This window comes from Vipera berus (assembly GCF_964194415.1).
Source record: "Vipera berus genome assembly, chromosome: 1".
Lineage (NCBI taxonomy): Eukaryota > Metazoa > Chordata > Lepidosauria > Squamata > Viperidae > Vipera > Vipera berus.
The window spans coordinates 35103882-35120165 of NC_138202.1; the positions used below are offsets into that span (position 1 = coordinate 35103882).

A 16284-nucleotide genomic window follows, 5' to 3' on the forward strand; every position below is an offset into this window, starting at 1 on the left:
TTACTTCACAGCGTCTTCAATCTATCCTAAAATCCCCTGACACTTAGCCAGAATGCAAACTGATCTAAAGAGAACCTAGAGTTCTTTGCAGGAATGAGTCACCTTAGGAAACTTCTGTTAGCTATGTTTGCCAAGCATCTGCAGCCTATTAGAACAGCTAAAAATCACGACCCTTTTACCTTTACCTGCTCTATTTTTACCATTTCATTGTTTCAAGCAACCAGCATCTCTTTGAAGCTGAAAGGATCTTCATTTGCTTTTCTACTATAACGGTCATCCCATTAGCTTGTTCTTGTTGAGAAACAATCAACATCTGAATCATATGAATTAACAGCCTCCATCAATGAGATTCAAATAGGACAGTCAAAAGGAAATCATTTTAAACTTCAGAATGGAAGATGTAAAAAGAATGAAAAAATATGAATGGAGCTTTTTCAGGAATAATTAGTAATCTAGATTTTCTTTGACCACTAGATAATGCTCAGAGATAAGCAAACTGCCTTCTGTATTATATCTGAGACTAAATTTTATAAGGCCAGTCACTGTAATAAATGGGTTTTGATTATGGGTGTTATCACGTAAAACATTTTTGGTTGCCTGTCACCTCTGTGCAGACTGGCAATCTTTATTTTCATAAAGAAAAAGGTAAGGTTAGAGTTTTTTGAAAGAAAGAAAAAACCCTATAAAAATCTTGAAAATAGCATCTGCAAAAAATGTATATTATCAAGCTGTAACCCTCACAACAAACCAATAAAATTAACAGAATTTAAAATCTTAGTTTACAGATACTGCGTTTTCCCAAAAATAAGCCCTACCCCGAAAATAAGCCCTAGCTTGATTTTTTGGGGTGGGCCTAATATAAGCCCTACCCTGAAAATACACCCTAGTTTTGGGGTGAGGTGCATGCCTAAAAATCAAGCTAGGGTGGGGATAGCGGGGTTGAGGTGCCCCCCCACTTGTTTACCGTACTGGTAGGACCACCGCAGGCAGGCCTCCCATGCACCGAAACCTGTTGCTCCACATGGCTTGTCGTGCCAGTGCCACTGGTTGCATCAGGAGGCTGCACAGTGCTTTGGCCCATTGCTGCCCCTCGCAACAGAACATGCGGCATCCTGCCGCAACTGGTGGTCACGGCCCAAAGTGCTGCGTGGCATCCTGCCATAAGTGGTGGCAATGGCCCAAAGGACAATGCAGCCTCCTGCAAATGGCCCGAAGCACTGCACAGCCTCCTGCAGTGACTGGCAGCACTGGCATGAAACACCATGCGGTCTCCTGCCATGACCAGCGGCGCCAGTGCAATGTACCACATCGTCCGGCTGCAAGTGGCAGCAAGTGGCCATTGAAGAAGTGAAGCAGTGGTACAACAGGTGTCTGGAGATGAGAGGCCTAATTGCACCGGTCCTAAGGTAAGACATCCCCTGAAAATAAGACCTAGTGCCTCTTTTTGAGGCAAAAATAATATAAGTCCTGGTTTTATTTTCAGGGAAACACGGTACTTCCAGGCAAAGCTTTTATTTTGTAACAGTTCTATCTCTATTTTAAGAAAGTTGAAATATTGTCATATTCCATCTGTATTTTCCCAACACTTCTGTATCTTTTTTTATGTTTACACACAGAGAGACACACATAATTATGATGGGAAAGAATGTTAAAGAAGCATTATGGAACTCTCAGACTAAACTCATTTGGACCTGATTATAGCTTGAAAACAGAAAGAAAATATTTTTCATTAGAAATAACAATTATATGTTTTGTTTGGTTTTGGTTTTGTTTTTAAATGCTGATGTTGTATTTCTCACACACATTTAACTATATGTGTGAACTGGTCGTACTGAGAACTACTGTCAGTGATCAATCTGCATATGTAGATATTCTTATATCTTCATACTTCTGTTGAGATAAAGAGCCAGCAGATAAAATTAAATAGCATTTTCAGCATAACAAAGAATTAAAATTTAAGGGAAGTTTGGAATTATCCACTTTACTAAATATATTTTCTATTATGGTTCTATATTGTTCAAAGGCACCTTGAAAGATGAAATTCTTGAAAATCTACCCACTTTCTCCCTGAGAGTTTCAGAATGCACATATGTTCTTTTGTTGTGCTTGACTTTCCATCATAGGGCTACAAATACAATCAGGCCATGATTTGTATGCATTGAAAAGTAGACTCAGCACAAATATATTTCAATGTCATTTGCTGCTTTCCTAGCTGCCCTTATTGAGATTAAATAGATCCTGTAGGCAGAATGTTAAGTAACTATTCCCTTTCTTTCAATATATTATTTAGATATCTGGATGTGTCAGATTAAAGAATAAAAAGTAATGAATGAAATGGTATATAGATTTGGTAGAAGCGAGGTTTGTGAGGATAGAAGATGAGGATCTAAAGTGAATAGTGTACAGCATATTTATTTAACATACACATATACCTCATCTCATGCTTTTAATTACTTTAGCATATTGTTTGTTGTTTTCATTATTGTTTGTTATCCTTTTTCCCACTTTGCATAACATTGCTTATCCCACGAGAAAACAATGTAATTGGTGTGCATGGATGCAAATTTCACAATTTTTGTTTTATCAGAGTCCACCTTTGTTAACTTGTTGCTATTTTAGATTTCTCTAAGTAGGTTTCCAGAAAAATAAATATGTTAACGTTTCCCAACTTGTATTCTTCAGATGTGATGCATTGCAGTCTTCCTCCTTCTCCTCCACCAGCCTGACAATTGTATTATGAGAGCTCTATTCCAATTTATAAGGAGAGCATGAGATTGGAACAGCCTATGCTAGCATAATGAGGGATAAACATAAGAAAAGAATTTAAATTAACTTGCGAGGTAGAGTCACACATGCACCACTCATTTTCATGCTAATAAGCATCTATGAATATAGATCACAGTTATTCTCCAACACATTTGCAAGGCATTCAACTGGGAAATACTGCCTGGCCAGCCTACTAATAACATGTGTATTAAATAAGACTTGGAAAAGATGATACTTAATCAGAGTAGGGTCTGACCATCTCTTTACTTTTCCAAATCTGCTCTTTGCCTGGGAACAATAGGATGATTAATTCTGAAACACATATGCCAAAACTCTGAGAGTTTCAAAATGCAACTAATGACATTGATTGATTGATTGATTTCTAGGGCTTCCCAATCAAAATGTGACTCTATTTTGAGAGCTATTTCTTCTAATAGCAATAGCACTTAGACTTATATACTGCTTCATAGGGCTATACAGCCCTCTCTAAGTGGTTTACAAAGTCAGCATATTGTCCCCGACAATCTGGGTCCTGATTTTACTGACCTTAGAAGAATGGAAGGCTGACCTCAAACTTGAGTCAGTCAGGATTGAACTGCTGGCAATTGGCAAAATTAGCCTGCAATACTGCATTCTAACCACTGTGTCACCATGGCTATTTATAATAGCAGAACATATCATAGCATGATGTTGTCAAAGACCAAAAATTACGGTATCTTTTAACCTGCCTGTCAAGCTATGAAGATCCTTTGCTTTTGAACTGCCATGATGCTTCTAGCTTGCCAACAGTCCAGAGGGAGGGGCGAGAAGGTTTGGAATGTACAGGTGGTTGCTATCAGTGTGAGAACAGAAGTCGTTCAAGAAATATTTTGGAGAATAGAGGTTTTTTTTCTCATAACAGAAGCTTTAAGACTAATTGGACAATATGATCTGAACTGTCAGAGAGGGGAAGGAAATGTGGACTTGGATTCATTTTTTGCTGGCTTCTAGTGTTATCTATAAGGGACGTGGTGGCTCAGTGGGTTAGGAAGCTGAGCTTGTCAATCAGAAGGTCGGCAGTTTGGCGGGTCGAATCCCGAGTGCCGTGTAACAGAGTGAGCACCTGTTACTCGTCCCAGCTTCTGCCAACCTAGCAGTTCGAAAGCACGTAAAAATGCAAGTAGAAAAATAGGGATCACTACAGTGGGAAGGTAACAGCGTTCCGTGCACCTTTGGTGTCTAGTCATGCCAGCCACATGACCATGGAGACGTCCTCGGGCAAACGCTGGCTCTTCGGCTTTGAAACGGAGATGAGCACCAGCCCCTAGAGTCAGAAACGACTAGCACACATGTGCGGGGGAACCTTTACCTTTAGTGTTATCTAAAATTGTGCATAGTGTGTTTGTGTCTGTATGTGTTTCATAACAGAGATTGGTAGTCTTTTCTTAACATTAGTATTTCATTATATTTCATTTAAAAAAGACCAACTCCTACCTTTTATATCAGTGTAGCACAGGTGAAGAATATGCATATTTGCATTTCATTGATGGAGCCATCAATGAAATACCAGAAGTCATGGCAAGTTGATACTTAGCAGGACTAGAATCCCTCTTTGTTTTTCAGAAAATTTGGAACTCTTTTGACATACAAGTGCTGCCAAAATATGACAGTTACTCCATAACATTTAAAAGCATTACAATCGGTCTCCAAGATAATGGCTCACTGGAGATGTTCAGATGGAAAATTGAATTTTTCTTCTTATATGTTTCCTGCTCAGATTAAATATACTTCCTTTCCAAAGCTTTACTATCACAAATAGGAATGAGGGAAAGGGATACTTTTCTCCAGGCTAAGCCAACCCAGCACTATCAATTTTTCTTCATAGGTTCAGGACTAGACAACCTGATATCCACTTCCTTTGTCAGTGCTTAGGTTGGCTGGAATTGGTGAAAATGATTACATGCCAGCAAGTTATTTTCTTCATTATGCTCTGTCCTTAACCTAGTCCTTCAGCTCTTCCAACGATGCACCCATCTGTACTGTAACTGAGCCTATTCACTTTGCTGTCAGTCATCCTCTTCTTCTCTTTCCTTCCACCTTTCCCAGCATTAGAGCCTTCTCTAGAGAGCTAGGTCTTTGGATAAGGTGTCCAAGTAGGATAATGGAATGGAATGGAATGGAATGGAATGGAATGGAATGGAATGGAATGGAATGGAATGGAGTGGAGTGGAGTGGAATAGAATGGAATAGAATAGAATAGAATAGAATAGAATAGAATAGAATAGAATAGAATAGAATAGAATAGAATAGAATAGAATAGAATAGAATAGAATAGAATAGAATAGAATAGAATAGGAAGGGACCTTGGAGGTCTTGTAGTCTAGCCTCCTGCTCAAGCAGGAGAACCTATATCATGTCAGACAAGTGACTGTCTAATCTCATCTTGAAAACCTCCAGGGATGGAGCGCCCACAATTTCTGAGGGCAAGCTGTTCCACTGGTTAATTGTTCTCACTGTTAGGAAGTTTCTCCTTAATTCCAGGTTGCTTCTCTCTTTGATCAGTTTCCAACCATTGTTTCTTGTCCTGCCCTCTGGTGCTTTGGACAATAAATTGACCCCCTTCTTTGTGGCAGTCCCTGAAATACTAGAATACTGCTGTCACGTCACCCCTATTTCTTCTTTCCTTTAGACTAGCCAAACCCAAGTCCTGCAACCATTCTTTATATGTTTTAGTCTTCAGGCCTTTGGTCGTTTTAGTTGCTCTTATCTGAACTTTTTCCGAAGTCTCATCATTGTTTTTGTAGTATGGTGACCAAAACTGGTTGCAGTATTTGAGGCGTGGTCTTACTAGGGTTTTATAAAGCGATACTAATACTTTGCGTGATCTTGATTCTATGCCTCTGTTTATATGACCAGGATTGTATTAGCTTTTTTGGCTGCTGCTGAACACTTCTGCTCATAGTCAAGTGATCATCCACTAGGACTCCAAGGTTCCTCTCACCGTTACTGTTTTTGAGCCAAGTCGCGCCTAATCTGTACTTATAAATTTGATTTTTCCTGCCTAAATGTAAAGCTTTGCTTTTCTGTAGTTTGTAGTTTCCTGTGTCTGTTCTTTTTTTTTTCTTTCTTGAAGATGGGAACCACATCAGCCCTTTTCCAATCCTCAGGTACTTCCAGTGCTCCAGGATTTTTTGAAAGATATGGTGCAATGGTTCTGAGATAACATTTAGGTTTGGTTATTTGTGCTTTGAGGCCAGCTCTGGATTAATTTGTTTCTTTATCTGTCCATCTTCAGGCATCTTCCTTCAAGGGGGAAATGAAAGTCCAAAAAATCTAGAAGATTCCAAGTTGCCTACTTCTGACATAGGGTGTGTCTTCAAGCCCCATTATCTCCTATGCTGCCCTATAGTGGACGTATTCCATTTGGTTTATGAAGATATTTCTATACTGTTGTGCTCAGAACTTGATGTGCTTCTTTAAACAGCAAACACTCTCCCTTTCTTTTTCTTGTGGCCAGCAGACTCTAACAGCATTAACACCTTAAATCCAGTAAAGGTCTAATTGCTTCACTTGCAGAGGATTTCTTAAATGAGGCAAAGATCATAAAGTTTGACTGGATTGCAATATTCCCATGGAAGAATGGGGAATGAATGTACAATATGCTATAACTTTGTTTAATTGTACCAGGGATTTCTTGTAGAAATCTGATGAATATTTCTGTCCATTTCCCCAGTTTTTCAGTCGTTGGAAAATGTTGCTTGAAAATGGTTGCAATTTCATGGGATATGGAGGACACCAAATGAGGGAATACAACTATAAATGATTAGAAATAAATTTCCTTATGATAAGCTCCATTCATTAGTTGCTTTTACTTACAAAATTACCCACAATTTAATTCAGGCCACATTACACTGATCTTGGTATAATGCACATAACTGCACAAATCTGAAATCTGTACCTAAGGATAATCAGTGACTGAGTCTTTTGATATGAAACTGCTAGCAATGCACGAACTGGTAAGACTTAAACACTAAGTTCTGTTTCATCATATAAAGGGTTAATATAATAAAGCCTGCTATCTCTGCTTCCCATCTCCTCTTGGGTTCCCTCCACAGAATGTCTATTGGCTAAAACCTAGAAGGAAAAAAAGAGAAAATGCACGTTAATGCAATTCCTGAAACCTAATTTGGACTTCGAACAGAAAAGAGCTCTTGTAAGGTATGATAAATTCATACTATCAGTCCAGTATTTATAGTTGACAAAGTAAAGGTAGTCCTTGACTTACAATAAGCCACTCAGTAACCATTTGAACTTACAAAGGATCCTAAAATGCTACTTGTGACCTGGCTTCAAAGTTCTGACATCACACATCCCTGCAGTCACATGACCACATTTCGGGGGCTCAGCAACCAGCCTGCATTTACAGTATGGCTAGTTTACTTTTGGTTTCCAATAAAAATTGCCCCACAGTGAACAGACGGTTCACTTAATAACCACCATGTCTACTTAATGACCATTGCATTCGCTTTACCATCACTGTGTTTAATGACTACCATGATAAAGGTCATAAAATCAGGTCTGGTGTCCCCTTTATGGCCATCATGACTTACAGCTGAATGCCAGGCTCAGTTATGGTCATAATTCAAGGACTACCTGTAATGCTTAGTCTGTTCATTTGTTGTGCACATTATGTTATTTCTGCATTAAGAAAACTTGAACTTTATATTTAAACACATTTTATAAAGGTATAATATAGAGGCAAAGTTGCTTGGATGACATAAAATCTCTCTTATTTTTACAGAAGTGTAGTCTAGGTAATAAACACCAAATATGCTAAGATATAAGAGGTTTTTTGTTTGTTTGTTTGTAAATTCAAACCAGATTAGGATTACAATGGGGTAATGGTTAGCTTCCCCCCAAACCCCACCCCATGTAATCAATTCTCACTTATTAGCTAATTGTAAGGGGCTACTTAGGCCATCAAGTCCAACCACCTAATCAGTGCAGATTTAAGAATTCCCCCAAAATGGCTGTTTTGCCTTGTTCAAATGCATAAGTGACATGGAACCTACCACTATATGGACAATTTGTTCCATTGACAAATTTCTTTGATATCAATCAATATCTACTTTCCTATAACTTCAGCCCATTATTTAATGTCCTGTACTCTAAGAGTAATTTTTCACCTACTTCTATGTCACATTTTTCAGGTATTTGAAGAGTTCTAGCATATCAACCCAATCTTCTGAAGCCTAAAGATGTCCTTCAATCTTTGCAGACAACTTAATTTATAGTTTCCTGATCTCTCTTCTTTGAATTTGTGTCAGTTTGTCTGAATCCTTAAAATGTACTGCCCAAAATTTAGTGGAATTATTATTTCTTGTGATGTAGACAGTGGTATCTGTTATGTACTAGGCATATTCATTCAGGTGCTATGATGTAACTATCTAGTGTGCTGTCAATGAAGCCTATTCATTCAGACGTTGTTTAATAACATTGTAACCTATATGGGTTGTTTTTTCTATTACTATTATTTAAGTTTGTTTTGATAATGAGTCTTGATAATTGCATTAAGACTAACTTGTGTTAATATTGTCTGATCTAAGAGGGGAGGGGTGTTATGTACTGGGCTCATTAGTAATACCACGTGGGTTGCTGGAGCAGCTAACGGCTCTCCAGCAACCCAGACTACAAGTCTCCAGTGCTGCTATTGGCTATCCCTAGGCGGCAATGGCTGCTTCAAACCTATTGGCTGCCACCTAGCGGCTAGACTATATATTGCAGCTAGTTGCAGCCATTTCCCCAGTTCTGACTCTGCATGAAATAAACCATGAGTTTTCCTGTACTCATTTATCTTTGTCTTCATTCCTGCACCAAAGAACCTGCAACACAACAGTATCGATACTACTTAGCCTTTTTTCCAGCCACATCACACTACTGACTCACATTTAAGTTACATTTCCATTTTCTAGCATTCCCTCTTCATAGAAGCCATTAATATATAAGATACAGAGCTCAGGGCCAAATGGTTTGGCAGTCCATTTAAGATCTCCCTTCTAATTTAATGTTGATAAATATTCTTTGAGCAGTTTGATCCAAGTATGTGTTTATATAATTGTTATGCCATCCACCCCACACTTAACTAACTTGCTAATTGGAATGCCATGGTTGTCCTTTGTCAAATGGTTTGTTGAAATCAAGATATATTTTGCTCACAGCATTTTACAATCTACCCTTGGAAGTTATCTGATCAACGCATGAGATAAGATTAGTTTCGGAAGCCTTTCAGAATACATACCCTGGCATCTAATATTTAATACCTTGTTTCAAGTTGTTTACAGCTTAATCTTTTTATGCTGTGGAACTGGCAGACTGCTCTTGAGTAATGTATCCTTATTTTTCCTTTTTCTGAAGCTTGAGACAGCATTCGTCATTTCTCCAGGATTTCTCTCAAATAGCAATAGCATTTAGACTTATATACCACTTCACAGTGCTTTATAGCCCTCTCTAAACGGTTTACAGAGTCAGCATATTGCCCCCAACAATCTGGGTCCTCATTTTACCAAACCTGTAAGGATGGAAGGCTGAGTCAACCTTGAGCAGGTGAGACTTGAATAGTTCTATTTTTTTCTTTATTATTAATTAATGTCTTGCAACTTCATAGCATTTTGATCTGTCTTTAATTTTGAACACATCTGAAGAAGTCCTTTTTGTTGTTCTTAACATCCTTGGCCAACCTTAACTTATTGTCTTGAGACACAGGAAGAGGGGTCACACCTGTAACTTCAATGATAGTAGGAAGTGGGGTTTGCTCTCTAGTATATAAAATGAGAGCAAACCCCACTCCCTACTAATACTGATGGTGTTACCTATTTTAGTAATGAAACGTCTGCAAGAAAACAACCAATCTCAGAGAAGCTCAATTCAGCCCTGAGCTATAAATATTCTCTTCTATTATTAAAATCAGTTTTCTTAAAATAAAAAAATGCAATCCCTTTACTTCTTGATCATGATTCCTTACAATCAAGAACTCCACTGTGATGGTTTCTTTCCCTTTAGATTAGTACTATTTCAATTTCCAGACTATGTCTACAATATTGGTAGTATCATTGGCTTAATGAAAGTGGAGTCATTTGATCCTATTCTAGGGGATTAATGAAAGGGAAGTGATCACTTGCAAAAGAATATATTCAAACACTCCTATTTCATGGTATGCCTCTTCATGGGAGAGCTACAATATTTCTTCTTGATCAGGTTGAAACCAAGATTAGAAACTTTAATTTACTCTTAAATAATAATGCCAATCTATATCTCATAAACTAAAATGTTAACTCTTATTATTGTTATTTAGTATCTGAATAACATCAGTAGGCTTTAGATCAATATCAGCAAGCTTGGTATCAGATTTATGATGTAAAACAATGTACAGATTTTTTTCTATTTTTAATTTCACATCTTTGATGGATGGACAGCATTAGGGATTAAATATATTAAAACTCTATATCTCTGGAAACAATTATGTCAGTTAGAAAGCTAGGGGATTTAATGTTTAATTTTAAAAAGAGGTTTTACCTTTTTCCCGTGCCAAATTGATTTTATGGGGAAATCCAGCTTTGAAAACTGGGGAAAACATGGTAATATGAAAATATTGCATGGAAGCGTGGATATTGACTTAGGACTAACTGATAAATGATGAAGATGAATTTTTAGCATACTGCTCCATCACTGGAGGTTTTTAAGAAGAGATTGGACAGCCACTTGTCTGGAATGATATAGGATCTCCTGCTTGACCAGGGGGTTGGACTAGAAGATCTCCAAGGATCCTCCCAACAGTGTTATAGTCTTATTCCATGTAAAACATAAATATCATCTATTAAATATCGCCCAATGACAATATTTACAGTTACAACATTTGTTAACAATATTGTTTGGACCACACCTTTTCAGCTTTGGAGATACCTGAGATACTAGAACAATTTGTTAAAACCCACTATTAATTTGTATAGATTTGTTATCAATAAATCAGTTTGATATACAGATGTTAAGATATGAGTAAAGAATCAGAGATTCCTAATATCTAGACAATGGAAGAATATCTTAACTTCTATAGCAAGAGTGTCAATTGATCTCAATTTATGATTTATATAACAAAAATATTTATAACTCATTGGACTCTGTTCCATTTGTATAGAAAAGGACTGTCAAAAGAGCATTTTTTGGAGATGAAATGAGGATCCTTTTTTTAAAAAACACATTTTTTTGCAACTAACCAAGTTTTGGGGAAAAGTAATGGCCTCTATACATATGATTGTCAAAAAAAAGCTAAAGTTCTCAGAGGATAATCCTCTTGAAATATATATTTACTATATGGAACAAACACGTAAATAGATTCTCTGTGCCCTTACTATGCCAAAAGATCATAATATTGGAGCATTAGAAAGATAAAGGTATGGCTCCTTTCACTCAGTGGATTAAAGATCTGGTTGCACTTGTCATCTATGAGTGGATTGCCTGTAGATGTGGATTTTGTATGGACAGGTATAATGAAATATGCAATTCATTTATACAGAATATACAGTAGGTTAAAATAGCTTTATAAATGTACATGACTTGACCAATATTTGCATTGGATAAGTATATATAGAATTGTAACTCTTTGTCATTATAATGACATATTATTTTTGTTGAATTTTCTACTTTTTGTTATACTGTAGTACTTTTTAATGTGTTTTTTTATAATTTAGTGTATCACTATCATTCTGCTCTTTTTTCTATCCTTTTTTATTAATTAAATAGCAATAATAAATACTAATTCCAGAAGCTTTTTGCCTTAAATGATAGTTTAAAAATATTTTAAAATTGCTTCTGGGAGGGAGTTGGGCCCAGGAGCAACTAGATAATTTCGGCACCCTATTCCAAGAAGAAATTTTGTATTAGATGCCCTTATCCCATTCCTACAGACAAGGGCCTCTGAGGCTTTGTTACTTTGAAATAGGATGCTTATCAAGGTATATTGGGTGGACTGGCATGGATCGACTGGGAATGTATTCCAGCCTTTGCACTTGTATACTTCACATGTTTTTTCTCCCAATGATTTCAGTGCAAGAGGGAAACTGTCAGAGTAAAATAAAGTTGGTAAAATGTTGATCACCCACATTTAGCTTGGCCAGTGCAAATGCAGCAGGATAATGTGTGTGTCGGGGGGGGGGTTTGTTTTGTTTTGCTTTTGAGCTCTGGACGTTCCTGTCACATTGATGGAGGTGCATTGTTCATACATATGTAAATATACAGAAAACTGAGCCCTTACACTTGGGTTACATGGTGTGTCAAACATGGGATTATCAAACCCTTCCTCAGTTGTTCTGTCAAAATCTTCTAGATGCCTTCTTTGGTTCCACAAAGAGGAAAGATGCAGGGAGGAAAGAGATCTGTGAAAAGAGAAATGACAGAGCATAAACAAAGACATTTGCATTTGATTTCTTAATAAGAGTCACTGAAGTCCACTGAATTTAATAAATTCTCAGAACTTAAAATCTGTGTACCATCAGTGAAAACTGGCCAAAAAGAGAAGCCATCCTAATACCAGCAGCCTTTACAGCAGATGTGTGAGCTAACTTTATAATAATATAGAAGAAAATTAAAATAAACTCTCAAAAGTACACATTGGTATTTACAGGACATTTATGCTGCACAAGAATTGATGTCACTGTGATCTAAATTCTAATTCAGAGCTGCAGTTTAGGCTGGATTAATAAGAACATATATTAGACTATGTAAAGATACTGAGTGATTTCTCAAACACACTCAGACTAGTAACAGAAGACACAGTGAAATTGACATATGAGAGACATAGTTGTTTTAATAGTATAAGGTGGCACACTCATATAGCAGGGGCCAACCCTAACCCTAACCCTAAGGGACACGGTGGCTCAGTGGGTTAGGACACTGAGCTTGTCGATCAGAAGGTCGGCAGTTTGGCAGGTCGAATCCCAAGTGCCATGTAACAGAGTGAGCGCCTGTTACTCATCCCAGCTTCTGCCAACCTAGCAGTTTGAAAGCACGTAAAAATGCAAGTAGAAAAATAGGGACCACTATGGTGGGAAGGTAACAGCGTTCCGTGCGCCTTTGGCGTCTAGTCATGCCGGCCACATGACCACGGAGATGTGCTCGGACAAGTGCTGGCTCTTCGGCTTTGAAACGGAGATGAGCACCGGCCCCTGGAGTCGGAAACGACTAGCACGCATGTGCAGGGGAACCTTTACCTTTACCTTTTAACCCTAACATTAGGCATAGTGGCACAATAATCTCAGAGTGCAGAACAGGAGAGTTAGGCTCCATCCATTATATTGTCTATTTTATGACCATAACTGTTTGCAAGATGGCCTATCTTTGATTCTGGCTGCTGCATCCCCTGGGAAATGGCATACTTTGAGCAGCTGCCATAAAACAATGTCACCTAATGGGACCCTGTAGGTATGCCTTTTTGTCACACACAGCACGTGTTTTGGAACACATAAAGTTGGCTTTTGAAATCCTTTTTTTACCTCCAGTTATTTTGCTAGGCTATTGGAGGAGCATCTGGAAAATGATTTTGGAATGTGAACACGCTGTGACATGGCCTTGGTTTTGTTGAATGGGGGCATGTTTCTATGTTTATGCTGTTTGATTATTTTGTTTTGTGTTTTTAATTCTATGTTAGCCACTCAATTTCCCTTGAGTGGCCACATATACATTGCCTAAACTAACAAAGAAATTTATCTAGCCTGCCATCTCCAATGCTGTGGAATATGCAGACCTATTAGTATCAACTTCTAGATAACTTCTAGAATTGGAATTTCCATATTGTTCTTTACCCAAGGCAATAGAATTGGGCTGTCCCTGAAGTAACAATTATCATGGGTATCTATAAAGCAGTCAATGGAAACATTGCAGATTGATTGATTGATACACATACTTTTTGCAATAAATCACACAAGTAAACACAGAACAAGTGACAAAGCTTGGAACAAGGTTAAGCAGAACGTATTTTTAACCTTGATTCACAAAGCAATTTAATACCTCAGAAGGAACTCATGTACAGTATCTAGCTTTTACCAACCCCAAACACTTCAATTATATCCTTGCACCCTTCAATTATATCCGTGCAAGGATATAATTGAAGTGTTTGGGGTTGGTAAAAGGGAATATAGAGATGCTTTGCCCTCAATGCTATTGACCAGAAGATTCAATAATATCTCCTATCCAGATTACATCTGTGTATAGATGAGTCCTGTCTATTATTCTTGGATGACAGAGTTAATCATTCTTCTAATCACAAATTACCAGCCCTTATCTCAACAGTCAATTGGGTGTTTCTTATTAAATAACCAAGATCATAAAGCAAGAAAATGAGAAGACAATATAAGTGAGAAGACACTAGTGCAGCTCCTAGTGTGAATAAGCCTTTTTTATCCCAGGTATTTTAATGTTGCTTTTTTGTTTACTTTGGTCTGTGATTAATTATTTCCTCCTCCTCATCCTCATCACCATCATCATCACCATCATAATCAAATATGTCAGTCATTAAACACCTGGGCAAATGAAAATTCACAAGTGCCACACAAAATAGTCCACCAATGTGGCAGAATAATTAAGAAGGTTAACTCTTTGATTGTTATCCTCTTCACCTGGGGGAGGGGTGGAGGGCATGGGCAGAAGTCCTCAGAAAATCATGTTTGATGATGACATAAGAAGCTGAACTCCTTTTATTCCCTATAGCTGCATAAAATTGCTGTTATTCCTTTTAAGATGACCTGGGTCACCCAGCAAGGTGTATAACAAATTTGATCCCATCTTTAAACTCTCATTATAAGCTTGTACAGCTGTTCAGGAAGATGTTCCTGGCTGTCTCTGCATTCAAGAAAGGAGCTTTCTCCTGCATATTTCAAATCCACTTGTGATGGATTAGCACAGCCCACATATTTATAACAGGCACTACATGAAACAGATGTAATCAAAACCATCTGTTTGTAATGGTTCCATTTCAAATGGGATTCTGAAATTTGGCTCTCAGAAGAGCTGCTCTCTTGAAATTCCTATACATATATCTATTCCCCATGTCTTGCTGGGACATTTCCTCTTAATATATGAAGCAAAAAAGCAAATGACTTTCTGACATGTCCTTCTGGTAGCAGAGAGAGAGCTACAAATCATGCCCATGCATATCTTGCAGATTTTTTTTTATTTTTTTTTTTGTTCTGAGCTGTGGAAAGTATTTCAAGGAGGCTCATCTCCAGAGTCATAAGATTGCTTATGGGCATCCAGATTATTTGCTCAAAGCTTTCCTCTTTAGGAAGGCATTTTTCCCCAGGACTGGTTTGATTTGAAGATGTTATCTGTTTTCTCTCCCTGCTCATTAGATATTCTTTTTCAGTGTTATATTGGCCTTTGTTTTTAGACTATGTCTCAAATCATTTGGTCTAATGTATTTTAATTTTGTACTGATGTAAATGCCGTTGGCCACTTTGAAGGCTGCATATGCATTAGAAAGGCAGGAGACAAATTTTCATATTATTAAATAAAACAAAGTATTAAACCATATTGGCTTCTTTTTATGTATGTTATTGTACTGAATCCTATTTTCATGTAATTTGATCTTGACAGTCTGGGGGGGGTGTTAAAAAAAAGCACCATGAATTGCTCCCCCCCTTTCCAATTTCCCCTTTTCGTGGAGGCTATTGTTGTTTTCTCAGTGTGCCTGCCAACTGGGGGATGGGGATGAGGAGAAGCAACATCTCTGTTGCCTAGGCAACCAGGCCAATGCTCCCTTGGCTCTCCAAATGTGCACCCCCATGAAAATAATGGTGTGCCAAGCCATGGAATTTCATTGCAGATGTTATTACTTCTCACATTATACCAGGAAGTTAGAGGTGCTAGCTCTTAGTCTGTGAGTAGTTACACTGTGGATTTTTCTTGTAGGCTTCTATTTCATTCTGGAATGAGCTACAGAGCTAGAGGTTTGTCTGGGAAGAGGAATCGTGTTCCCAAAGCATGACAGAGTATCAGAGCTTACAGTATTTATACATGGAGCATCGCTCCTGATTAACATTGAGAAGGTGTTATTTTTCCTCGACTGGTTGAGTCCAGTATTTCTCATCCTTGACAACTTTAAGATATGTGGACCAATGCCCAGAATTCCTCAACTGCCACTTCAATTGGGGAATTCTGGGAGTTGATGTCCACAGATTTAAAGCTACCAAGATTGAGAAACACTGACTTAGACTGAACAAAAGTGCTCCCAAAGAATAAATGTCTTATCCAGTGCCTTTGAGATATATGATCCTAGGCTTAACTGGGGGGAAATAGTTCAGTCCTGAATCTTTCCTCTTTCTAAGAAGGATGAATTGGTCAAAATGTTGACTGGTGGGTCTGGAATTCCATCTGTCTCAGTTCTCTTTCTACCAGCAAGCAAAGATATTTTTATTCAGACAGGCCCTTTGGCATATGAGCTGCTTTGACTGCTGAGCCAGCTGAGAATGAATGTTTTTCCTTTTGATCTCA

At 37.9% G+C, this 16284-nt stretch overlaps 1 protein-coding gene across 1 annotated transcript in view; it reads right to left on the bottom strand.

Annotated features, from left to right (window-relative positions):
* Positions 1-6865: 6865 nt before the first annotated feature.
* AMN (amnion associated transmembrane protein) overlaps positions 6866-16284 on the bottom strand; it is a gene marked incomplete at both ends in the record, with an annotated part of 128885 nt that continues 119466 nt past the window's right edge. Inside the window, one exon of the mRNA XM_081322623.1 lies at positions 6866-6879. Within this exon, the coding sequence (XP_081178749.1) occupies positions 6866-6879 (14 nt within the window). The remainder of the gene's footprint in view (positions 6880-16284) is intronic.